This window comes from Camponotus vicinus, unplaced genomic scaffold, assembly GCF_025532165.1.
Source record: "Camponotus vicinus isolate PSW18456_S1 unplaced genomic scaffold, iyCamVici1.0 SCAF_8, whole genome shotgun sequence".
Classification (NCBI taxonomy): Eukaryota; Metazoa; Arthropoda; class Insecta; order Hymenoptera; family Formicidae; genus Camponotus; species Camponotus vicinus.
Window position 1 is genome coordinate 13,232,471 of NW_028141980.1, and position 13,644 is coordinate 13,246,114.

A 13,644-nucleotide genomic window follows, 5' to 3' on the forward strand; every position below is an offset into this window, starting at 1 on the left:
TATTGGGCGCTGCCAGAGAATACATCGATTCGTCGATAATTAATACATTTATACGAAATATGTCTCGCTTTCAATTTAAATATACACGGCGAAAAATCAGTGCAAATGAGGAAGAAAAAAATATTTTCGATTGATTAAAAAGAACAATATCACGGATAACGAACTTACAATTTCTTACAACCGGATAAAACTGTTAAAAAATTAATTAAAAATTAATTAATTAACAAGCATTAATTAAATTTTAATTAAATACGCGAGAAAAAATTCTACTATATTATTGCAAAGTTAATTCACTTGAATTTTATATTAATTTCTAAAATATAATTTATTTCAATAAAGCATAAAAAAGTCATGGACATCTAAATCTATTGTTCTTTCAATTTATGAAAGCAGGTGTCACTTACAAGTGATCAAATTTAAATTATTCATAATAATAATCGCTAAATATTTATTATTAAATATACCGCTTTTTTTAGACGCCTTTTCTAAAAAGGAAGCTAATTATACGATTATGCCATCAGGTTTAATTAGTAATTAATGTGTTGGAGAAAAGATACCTTTAATCTCAAGAGGCATTAGTGGTGTCACTAATTACATTCAGCTTACGTGATTACATCGCGCGCAGAAAGTTAACACGATACTCGCGCGAGTCGCGACACGTGTACGAGTTTGTTCGCATTTTAATTCGCCTATGATCCTTGTTTCGAATTCCTTTGAGAAGAAACATTTCAATCTTCTCCTTAAAAACTCATTCTCTCTACATCTGTTTTATCTATATTTCCGTAATAATCCACATGACGTAAAGAAATAAATCTATCTAATATAAATAAAAAGTTATCCGCTTAAATAAATAATTATTTCATCTGTAACATCAACTTTTAATTTATTAATTTTTTTCTATAAATTATCTATCGTTATAAATCTATTATTAGTCATAAATTACGTATATAATTATAAATAAGTCATTTATTTGTAAAGATTAATTCAATTTAAATTCACTGTCAGACATTTCAATTATATGAATCAACAGATTCATTTTGATATAACTTGTATGTAAATTTTCGCGCAGTATGCACTCTCCTTCCCTTCTCTTTTTTTCTCGCCTGTAAATTGTATGACTCATAAAATTTTCTCGTTTGTCTCATCTTACGTTGCATTGCGTAAGAAAAAGTGCATAATCGCTCGTAGGAACTGTGATAAGTTAACATTCCGCGCTTGCATAACGAAAGTAGCACTCGCCCGCGACAACTACGTGCAATGTATATATGTATGTATTTGCCAGCTATACTCGATGTAAGTATAGCGAGCACGGGCTAGATAACGACGGTATCCTTGACTCCAGCCGCGTACATACGTGCACGCGTGCACGCTCCGTGTGTGAATGCCACTCCGCATACGAAGGTGCACGCGTCGAGCTTCGCGAGAGCCGGGATAACGTGGCGCGTTTATAATTGATATTATGTGAATAATTATAAAGTCGCTTAATAAAATAATAAAGCAATGAAATAATCATGCCATTGTTCTTTGCGCAATTTTATCTTTTTCATTCTTAAAATCTTGTTATAATTCATACTAGAATGTTTTAAATTCTATAATATTTGCATCGCAATGATTAAATCTAATATGACATCTGAATTGATATAATTTAATTTTGCAATATTATTAATTTCGTTTGTTAATCTTCAACTTGAAAAAATGATTATCTCGTGAAAGAATATTTTAAGTAGTAACAGAGGTCAGTGACAGATGAGAGAAAACTGTAGCCTATCACCGCCATCGACTACGCCCTGGTTGGTGAACGCTATTGACCTCTCAGGGTTCAATCGCTTGTAAAATAGCAATTCGCGAGAGCTTACCAGCAGGAGAAGCACCGTGCTCGTGACGGTCGCGTCGACCAATATGCCGTATGCCATTTCTCGAACACGAGGGAGTTTGTCCGCTCTTCTACCAGACCATCCTGGACGCGTCGTCAGCTCGCAGCTCCCCGGGTTCGCCACCCGCGGGGACTCTTCGAGGCCTGATCGATGTTTCACTTCCCCACGAGACACAAAAGAAGAAAATTAGAATCACCAACAACAACGCCCTTGAATCAAGCCGTTGCCTTTCTCGCTGCAACTGGCAATTTCCGATGAGCAAAGCGGGGAGGAACGTTCGCTCGCAAATTTTTATCGACAACCTCAGTCGACGACGACGGTTTAACGACACGCTAAGCTATCTCCCTCGCGAATAAAGGTCGGATTACGGTTGATCACATTCGCTCTCGATCGTTGCCGTCCGTTGATTGCTGGCCTTTCGCCTCTCTCGGATACTCCGTCGATCGTTAGATCCGTTACCGATCTCGTAACGAGGGGACTGAAAGACGGGCTTGTTGCTGAGGACGACACGGCACGAGGGCCCGTGGCTGGCTTCGGTACGTCGTCGTTCAATAGGTGACGATTATGTGCGGTCCTAACCGTAGCACAGGGCTCGGGCAACTGACAGCGGATCAGAGCCGCGGCACACGGCGCCACGCCGCTCTCACAGCTGATCCGAGAGAGCCGATCGCCTCTATCCGCGCCTCCCCTCCTTCCATCCTTTGCAGAGGGATCACGCTCTACCCTCTCTCTAAAGCGAGATTCTCAATCTTCGCGCCGCGACGCTCCCTTCGACGCTTTGATTCATCTCACGACTTGCAGATGATGCTCTCGAAAATAAGCAGAAATGAAGGAACGGCGGATTTCCAACAAAGTCTCGTGTTGGCACATATATATATATATATATATATATATATATATATGTGTGTGTGTGTGTGTGTGTACATTATTAGAAATTTAAGATCAATTTCTCCTCTCTTCAATGAAAGAAATTTGAAGTTTCTCTTCAATTCTTAAATCTATTACTTAGCTATTCCTGGTGGCTTCATTTCTAACATGTTCTTATTTTTAAAATTAAATATCACTTTTAACATTTATGAATTATCATAATTTTGCCGAAAATTTTTAAATATATATTTCTAAAATGCAAATGAACACATATTTGACTATCGCAAATCGCACTGAAATACATAGAGATCTCTCTAAAAAATTAAAGTTACTAAATATATAAAATCTCCAGTAGGATTAATTGCCATCGTATATACTTTCGAATGAGCTCTACTATATTGCTAATAATTAATCTAATTAATCTTTCCCTCTATTTAGATACACACATACACACACACACTCACACACATACATACATCTTCTTCAAAAGTACAAAACTATAAAAAACGCCCTTAATGGTTGAAAAGGCATATCTTTCTTTCGCAATTGAATGTATACGAGTCCATCAGTTTGGTCAGAGAAAATGTAATTATAATTAATGTTTGAAGGGAATATTTCATAAATATTAATGCAAAATATCTCTCTCTACGTCACATCTGCGTCCCGGATTTGCAGATATCTCGCTGTCAGTTTTACGAGGTTGCAAAAAAGAATGGCGTATTAAAGCACGTTAATTAGCCGTGTAGCGCTCGTTACCGTAAACCGAAGGTCGTGAGTAAGCCGCAGACGCTTTATAAAACCACCACGTTCTAGAAAAGCGGGCCCATGTGCCCTTAACAGTGTCAGAACTTTTCTTAAATATATAATCTTTACGCTTATAATCGAATGATTATGATTAAAAATCTAATTACACTCCAAGATGTTTAATTACTTCTGAAAGAAAAATGACATCCCATCAAATTTCCGTCGAGAAAGAAATATCTCGGAATTCATTTCGAAGGCCACTCTGATGTAATATATAATAAATCTTACAAAATATTTGTATCTCGAAGAAATGTAGTGGGCGAATCATTTAAGTGAAATGTTCCATCTTAATCACGCAATGGAATAATCGGTAATTTGATGACTAAGGTCATTTTTCCACGAATCATTTTCGATAATATCACAACTCATACGTGTCTATCATTATCCGAATAAATTCCTGTATTTATTCCTTTATTTCTGTAGTGCCAAATTTGGTATTGTATACCTATCATTATAATACCAGCAAAAAATCGTTCTTAGGCGAACAAATTCGTGATAAATCTTATAAATCTATAAACTCTTCAAATCATAAAATTGCAAATGTTTATGTTGTACCTAAATGTCTATTTAATTCTTAATACCACGTGGTATCATTTGTTAAAATTAAGAAGAGAGGAGAGTCCTAAACCTCGAAGATGGACGGATCTTTTTCGAGTGTCAAAGGATAGAACATTCATTCTTCGAAATAATTTTTCGCGGTCGAAAATGAAAGAGGGCGGTTCCTCGACACGCAAAACTGATTGCGGATTCCACGCAGAGAAATTCCCGGAATGACACGCGGCGCGATATTTCGCCGGCGTTACAGAATGATGACGACGATGACTGGCGGGGAGTACAAAGAGCATTTAACAAAATCCTTGTGCAACGGGCGCGGATGAATAACCGACCTTGCGAATGAGCGGGACGACCTTCGTGGTGGCACGCTCGCGAAGACGAGAATATATCCTATCTTCTTCGGGTTTTTCACGCCGGACGCGAAAAAGTTCCGCGAAATCGTCCAGCTCAAGTTACATCCCGGGCTTTCAGATCGGGTCTACGCTCGGACACGCACGACGTGAGCGAGCGCGGAATCGCTTGGGACGTCCACTCGTTCCAATGATTAAGCGTACACGGATTTATCGGCGCCGTCCCGACGCGATTTTATTTTTGCGATTTCATCCGGCTACCGCTTGGTTAAAAGCCAATACTTTGTGCTCCGGAATTCGCATTCAAGACTGCAATCAACTTATTTTCCAATTAGTCACTTTCGATAATACATATATTCGATCAGATTTATAGCTTCTCGCGAGAAGTTTGTTCCATCGAAAATATTTCAATAATTTTCGAGTTAATCACGCACTCATCTCATCATCAAAAAATACAATTAATACTTTATATACAATTAAATTGAAAAATTCGATTTTCAAAATTGTTTGCGCCAAAAGAAATCAATACCTTGGAAAAAATAAGAATTTTTCTTAAATTTTTCTGAAATTCCTAAAAAATTGCAAAAAAATTGCGACATTTGGATTTTTCTATAAACGAATGAAAGATTTCGTGTGGACATTTCTCAGAGTACAATTTGAAAACGAGTCATCGATATTTATATCCTACCGTTTATCGATTCGTGATGTTGGTGTATCTCACGAAGATCAGTCGTGCCTCCGTAAAGAGATCGCACGAGCTGTACGGCACATAACGCGCAATCGAGTCGCTAAATTTCCCCTTTATCTGCATTATTCGCGTGCCTGTGTCCCGGTCATCCGTGCGAGGATTTCGAAGGAATCCGATCGGGAACGTGGCGATCAGGTCTTATATCGGAGGTCAACTACGACCTAGCATTGTTCCCGCGCGAACGGCGGCATTGTTTCGCGATTTCGCCGGCAAAAGGTCAAGATACGGAGGACCGGACACGGGGATCCGTATCTCGCTCTCGGAGAAACAAGAAGAGCTTTTAATGCCCCGCGCAAAAATTGCCGCTGCCGGATGCTTGGACGATACCATCGCGGTAAAGCGGTATTTTTCCAACTGTATCCGATAAATTATTACAAACGTAAGACACTCGAGCAACCTCTGTCGATGTGAAACGAATAATCGTCAATTAATTTATCAAAATACGAAAAAGAAAATATAAGAATGTTAGAGAAAAATAATTCGAACATTATGTAAAAAAATATTTAGTAATCTTATTACAAAAATGGAAAAAATATTACAAATATAAATGCAAAAATAAAAGAGGTAACATTAAAAATACAATAGATGGAAATTTTCAAGGAATAATTTCATTTAATTAATATGGTCTTATAGATTAGAACGAGGAATAAATGAAGACAAACGTGTCTTTCTGTTTAAACATGCGGTGTAGCATCCACGAAAAGTTCGAACAAGAGCCGTCAGTCTCGCCTACGGTCCAGTTGCATGCCGTAAAAACTCGTATTTATTCCTGGCGCATTCTTCGAGTCCGCGCAGACGATGTAATTGCATTCCACGACGACCACATGTATCTGTAAGTCACTTGCTTTTTCACGGAGGCCAAAATATTGATCTCCTCAAAAGAGGATTTAGCGTTAAAAAAAAATTTGGCTCTTCGAGATTTACAGATAATTGCATTCAATCAATATAAAAGTATAAAAATCATCTTAGATATTAAAAAATCATCTTAATGTAAAAAAATATATTTAGGACTAAATAAGATAAAATAAAAATGCAAAATGCTGTCGAATTTGATTTGCATTTTGTGCAGTTTTAATTATCCTTGTCGTGTGCGCAGCTCTTTTTATGTCTTATACCTACATAAATATATACATACACACACACACATATATATATATATATATATATATATATATATATATATATATAAAGAAGTACACATATATATGTAAGAAATATATAAAAATCTGCTTTTGCGGCACATCTTTGCCCATGCATTCACGAACGATGCATCGGACAAGCAAATGTTCGAGCGATAATGTCGGTGCGAAGTCATAAATTTTCTGGTCGGACGATTTAAATCGCGACTTTATTTCCCAAACGCGACGTGTATTCAGCGAAATTATTAAACGAGAATTGCTTTTAACAGGCTCGCGGGATATCATTCAGTGCGCGCAAGATGATAATTATTAAACTGGCATAGTCATTGTGTGTGAAAAGAGGCAAGCTGCGAATAATTAAGCGTGCTCTCAGGCAAATCTGACTGTGGTTTTCGATCAAACACATATAACTTACTTACAATCGTTAAGTGTCGTGAAATAATTTGAACATGAACGAACTTTCATCGCAGGAATTCTATCTTTCCACGAGATATATTTTGTTTCTAGCACATATTACGTCGGAAAAAAATATGCGTGTCAAGGTTTCGGAGAACATTAAGTTGCTGAAAGAGAAAATGCGAACTCTAATGAAGATCCAGGAAGAGCGTATCTTATTCGATGATTATGACATCTTCGTTTTCTGAATCATCGCGATATCATCTCATCGTCTACCGTGATTCCCAGACCTTGGAATCCGTTCGATTTTACACTCGATCGAGTGTGTAATCGAAGGCTTTGGTCATGAAAAAAATATCGAATATACGAGACAAATGTATAGCTGAATTTTTAGCAGAATACAGTTATTAATTGACTGCCAAGGATCGCAGGATAAAGTCATATATTTATTGATTCTGAAAACACATGTCGCAATCGAAATACAATGCTTAATGGAATTATGTAGCCGAGAAATAAGAACTCATCAAATAGTTTTAGAAAATTATTGTGAGAAACCACACCTCGTGAGAAAGTAATCTGGAATAGATGTTTCGATCATCGATCGTCGACAGATCTATATAAAAAAAATTACTATCGACTCATGGAATATTTTCCAATTATACGCATACAAAGCCACACGCACGCACAGACACATGTAAGTAGATGTGAAATAAGTGACAGAAATTGAGCATGGAACATTTCTAATTTTAATAGGATATTACGTTAGACACTTCTGACATGGCCTTGAATAACGCGACATTCAGAGAAACTTTCGCCTCGCGTATATCCGATGATTCAACGAAAAGTGGCTCAATTACACCCAACTTGACCGCGAATGTGAAGCTGAATCAGTCTGCAATAGTAGTAAATTTTTGTGAAATACTATACTGGACTTTCGAATGTCGATTGCGTTACGCTCTTCGATGTGATAGTATAACAGATTAAATCTTAAAATACAATTATAAACGAATGAATCACATCATGCTCTCTTTGATCAGTATATAATCTCTATTAAAATGAAATTGATTTATTTTAGCCGATTAATTTTAAGAAACGCCTAAAATCAAATTTTTAATTGCTTTTATTATAGACGTGGGTATATTTCTAAAATAATGTTTTTGCCTTTTCTTCGATTATTATCTTGTTTTAAGAAGCTAAAATGGATATCTCTATGCATACTGTCAGTAACATAGCGTTATACTTTGCCGATCTGTATGAAAAATGGTGACGCATACAAAATGCAGTTGTACATATGAAGTTGGAGCGACTCCGCCATGGGCTATCTGTAACCATTAAACGAATGAGATGCCGGCTTGTTATAAATGGCGATGCATTCTTGAAATTAATTGGCGCGGGGATGTAAGACCGGATCTTCCCGCCGGTCGACGGGCCCCACTGGTCCCGTGACACTTTTCGTTATGTTTTCGTGAATCCCTACGTAAGACGGTAGCAAGTCCCGGGCCGGAGATTGACATTAAGATTAGCGCTCGGCGTTCAACCGGATAGCTGTATCTTCGCAGAAGGAAGAGCGATGTTGCGTATGTGTGTATGCGTGTATGTAAATTATAAAGGTATGTACAGATATTATATAGCAAGATTCTCTCGTACACACAAATAGCACAAATTAAATAAGGAAGACATACATGCATTCATATATATGCAAATGACTTCACTTGCATCAATAAGTAAATCTGATTGTGTCAAATTATTTGAATTAACAATTATTAAGGAGAAGTTAAACTTATCTTTAGCTTTCCAGTTATCTGTTAATTCTATCTAATTGTACCTTCTATCCATTCACTTTAGGAATTACTAGTCCTCTGTTGCATGAAAACAAATTTTTTGACTTCTGATATTTATAATTGAAAAAAGTGTAAAATACTTTCATAATTTCATAAACATATATTTAATATACGTCAAATTTTATCGATTTTTCAAGAAAATTTATAAGTAAATCGTTGATGAAAGAGAAAAGAGGGAGACTTTTGAGATCCGTATTGAGATTAAGAGCGAGCTCGTAATGAACGCGATTAGCGTCAGTATCGCGAAGGCATTTTATCGCGTACTTGCTGGAGCAGTTAATAAAATTGCGAGTAAGTACGTCGAGAAGTGGCAAGATGCTCGCGACGGCCTTGTCGTTTCGGTAAACATCAATGATAAATGAGAATGAGTCTGTTAAATCGCGGCAAATTCGAGACGACGTGCAAGGCCACTCTAAATGGAGACGCCTTTTTAAAAGCGACTTGCAATATACGCAAAAAAGCGGTCCGGCTCCCTTCCGCGATACACACTTTGCATTATATAATATGTTTCCATATAACGGCGCCAATCGTGTAAATCGGTAGCGATCCGGTTGGAATCCGATTAGATTAAGATCGCAAGAGGGATAATAAAACTCGCAGCATTTACAAATGAAATGTGTCAACTAAAATTCGCGTTTATATTAACAACTTGCACAACGGTAAATTCATGATACTATTAAATGTATGTCAGTTTCTTAAAATGCTATATATATGAAAATGCTGTATATAAGATGCAATTCAATAACGGAATTTAAAAATGCAAATTACTGGAAAATCACTGGAAAATTATAAATAGCATATAATCTTTAATAATGCAATCAAAGATGATTAAGTTTAAGCTTTTATAAGATGCAATTCGATAACGGAATTTAAAAATGCAAATCACTGGAAAATCATTGGAAAATTATAAATAGCATATAATTTTTAATAATTTTAAATAATTTTAATAATTTTTAATAATACAATCAAAGATGATTAAGTTTAAGCTTTCTTTTCTGAAAAAAAAACTTTCTGCGAAGTATTTTTTGCAAAAGGATAAAAAAAATGCACTGGTCAACGAGGAGAAAAAATTTGAATCTTCCATAGCAGACAACGACTTTTACATGGCCACTGCTGAGAAGTGCTGAATTTTTGTCCTCTCACGTGTTCCGTCCCTCTATAAATAGTACTAATGCTCGAACGAGAATGTCGGGGGTGGATACCGCGGATCGGCCCAAGTGTCGATAAACTTTCCTATATTTCTCTGATCCTTTTAACGTTCACGATTAGGTCCACCCAAGCTCCACCTTCGGTCTCTAAAGAAACAACCACCGCGCGCTCTAATATACGTGGCCTCTTATGACTAAAATAGAATTTCACGAAATTCTGATGCGCATTCCAACCAAGGCCCTGAAATTCTGAGCCCTTTCCACGCGAACGTCCCATATGTTCGTTTTCTAATTTTGTGTATAAAAAAACGTAACGACAGAATTAAATACGTAACATGTTCGCGTATCTTTTTCTTTACATCACATAATCCTGCACAACATAGATGATAATCATCTGATCACAAACAATTAGTTAGGAAGATTAAAAATTAATTTTTGTCTCCTGTTTCAATAAAAGATATAAAATTTAAATATAATAAAAAAATAATAAAAAATTAAATTTTCTTTTTTATGTCATATATTTTCTGCTAGTATATAAAATCTAAATATTTCTTCTGTATAAAATCTAAATATATAAATATAATAATGTACATTTTAAAATCATGAATAAAAGAATAAAAAAGTATATCACACAATTTTCTAATTAGAACATGCTAAAACTATTTTTAATTTAAGATTTATAAAAATGTATTTTTTTCTACTATGTATGTATATGTATATATATATATATATATATATATATATATATATATATATATATATAATGTAACAGTCTTCCCAATTACTGGGCCTGGAAACTGATTCGCGTCATCATAAATTGACGTGTCCCTGGAAACCTATGGTCGTGGATATTGTACTCGCACAGAGATTAACATGTCAATCTACGACGTCGAGAGATATTGGGAGATATCGTTTCAGTTTCTACCGGTCCAGTTTCTGCGATCTCAAAATTGTTTTCCGCATAATTCGGAGTCGTTCATTACGAGAGGCGCGCGGATTTGCATTTTTTACAAGACCAACCGGTAGTTACATCCCCCGACGCGAGACGGGGTACACGATCTGAGATCGAATTTCTGTCGGGTCGATGCGACTGGTGATTTTTCAACGGTGCGAAAAAATCCGAACGTGGCGACGATCGGTCGCGTTCGATTTGCATAATGCTACTCCACGACAACTGTTTGCTGCTTCTTTTTCGTGCTCGTCGCCATCGCGGCCCATAATAGTAAAAAGCGCTATATACAGGGAATGACTGACTCATAATTATTATATTAATCTGGAGTGATACAATTTTGGCGAATTTGATGTAGAGTCTTGCTTGAGAAAAATACGATGCAAAAATTTACATATATCTTTTCTCTTTTTTATTCTAAAGTTTCTATAGAAATTACGTTAAGTTAAAATATTGAATATTAAACGATTTTTAAATTTACATTAATATTTATGGCTATGTTGATTATGACGTCCAATTTGCATTTCTGCTCGTTTGATTAATATCGAGACGAGCGTAAAGTAAACATTATTACTGTCTCGATTACACGCGCGAGCAATGTTTTTTAATTATTAATTTTATTTTACATTAATAATCGTATCATTATATGAATAACACTTCATTATATGTGTTGTTAAACATTAAACGATGAGATGTCTGCAATATATAAAATAACGTACATCACAGTAAAGAGACATATAATAAGAATTAATTGAACGAGTTTGATTTACATAGCGCAATCAGTGAGAACAAGTTTACATGCAAGTGTGATGCGAAAATAATGGCATAAATATGCTGCACTTCATTGCATGAACTCATTTATGTTGAATAAATTAAAAAACGGCGCGTCGGCGGATTTTTCTTTGCTAGCCTTGATTTCTCGTTTATAAGATAGATGAGGAGCTTCATGCAGCAGAATGCGAATCCAATGTCGGGCAGATAATCTTAAAGATTTATCACCGTTAGGTTCCTTAAATATGCGACCACATCTCGTTCTTTATTATAATCTTTATTACAGTGAAAAATGCTATGGAATGGAGTAAAGTCTCACGAGGCAATTTGTTTTGTACCTAAAATGTCGGATAAAGCACTTTCAATTAAATTAATCGGCAGTTTCATCGCATCTATGCGACGATAATCACATATCTTGTTTAATTTGACAAAAGTGATATTCATTGGCGGTAGCAAAATCACGTTGGAAAAAAGGCTCCTTAAGCAAGATCATAAAAAAGATCAAGATAATACAATCTGAAAATAGAATATCCTCCACAAATGCGATAGCGATGATCACCCGCGGAGAAAACGACCGTAAACAGAGGGTGGCAGCGCGTGGCAATTAATTAGCATAATCTACAGCCGAATATATCGCATCTATGTACGATCATTAACGTGGAGTAAGAATATCAGCTATACGGCGCCGGATTGTCCCGTTGTACGTTTTGTGAATTCGAAATTCCGAGATAATCCAACGATATCCCAATGAAAAGAACTCGAAGTCAACCGACCATGATCAAAATCGATAAAGATAAAAAAAACCGATCGATTATCTGCCACGCGCTTCATATAACTTTATAAGAAAGGTTGAAACACTAAAAAAAAAGAGCAACTTATAGGAAATTCCTATGCATGAGTTAAAAATCTGTAATTTAAGTTCAAATATATTCTGACCAGAAGACACCTTGCAAAAACGAGACATTTATTCGAGTCGTCAATGAACTTGATCCACTTGAAATCGCCTGACATATTTAAATGCATATACACTTGTGCACTTGAAATTACCTCGACACATTACACTTGAATGAAATTTCACAGAATGCACAAGAAAATATTTTTACAAGTAGTCCAACGAGAAAGAGAGATACATTATTAATAATGCTTCTCTTGGATATCGCATGGTGGGTAAGCCTAAAAAAATCTCAGGATGATCGTGTTTAAATTTCTTAAGCTCGTCTCTAAGACTTTCGTATGGTAATCCGGGATTTTTGTTGCCCCTGTTGTTTGCGCCACCGAGGACGGATATCGTACGTACACCATAATCATAATTTTAGCGCTTCATGGTCTCTTAATCTCCTATACCGTAACCAAACTCTCGACGCGGGCTTAAATAGATATGTGAAATTACGACGCGATGATATTATAGTGCTGCGCTTTAATATCGCTTCTATTATACTGGCGAAAAAATACTCTAATTGCGCGCAATAGAAAATTCTCAAAATATCACTGCCGTCCTTGAGGATAGTCTTGTTCCTTGCAACTCATGATAATTTTACTCTAAGTAATCACACTTACAAAGTGAACCGTATATTTCTTCCATAAGAATTATGTTGTCCTTCATCGCCGGGTTCCTCTCCCAGCATCGTGCCGTTTTTTCATCCGCTTAATAATCGCTAATTGGCCCCCGGACGACCAGCCGGAATCATAAGCGGCCTGATTTATTAACAGCGGGAAGTTCGTGAAGATTTATTTCCGACACACCTGTACGTGAGTCCGAAATGACTGCAATGCGAATGGATTGTTAAGAGCTACTGTGTTCTCGTCTTCTTTTCTCTTTCCAAGATAGATGTTTTGATATATTGATTCAATTCTTCATACGATCGATCGTGACATATTTTTACTAACAATTACTAATTGGCAGCTTCAGACTCGCGCGGAATTGACACTAATGTATTATTAACATCGCGAAGAATCATTCATTCGCGGCAGAACACATTCAATTGTAGATGCGACTTAATTACAAATGGAATATCGCGCGGGACCGACCGATAATTGGCTCTCCACGATGATGGTATCGGGACGAAATAATTTGAATAAAGTCAAAGCGATCGTCGTGATTCATTCTTGATTTAAGACCTCGAACCGATGACAATTATAGGCTCCGATTATCTGTGGCAGGAAAACCTTGAAGATAGCCCTCTTTGATGGTCGGAAATTTTC

The 13,644-nt window shown here is 36.4% G+C and overlaps 1 protein-coding gene and 1 long non-coding RNA gene across 2 annotated transcripts in view; one reads left to right on the forward strand and one right to left on the reverse strand.

The window, feature by feature from the left end:
* Positions 1-2,509, reverse strand: part of LOC145975428 (uncharacterized) — a 36,513-nt gene extending 34,004 nt beyond the window's left edge. The window contains exon 1 of the mRNA XM_083105911.1: positions 1,857-2,509. Coding sequence (XP_082962037.1) covers positions 1,857-1,913 — 57 coding nt within the window. The 5' untranslated portion in view covers positions 1,914-2,509. The remainder of the gene's footprint in view (positions 1-1,856) is intronic.
* The window catches only part of LOC145975430 (uncharacterized), a 50,774-nt gene that overhangs the window by 35,375 nt on the left and 1,755 nt on the right, over positions 1-13,644 (forward strand). The window lies entirely within an intron of this gene.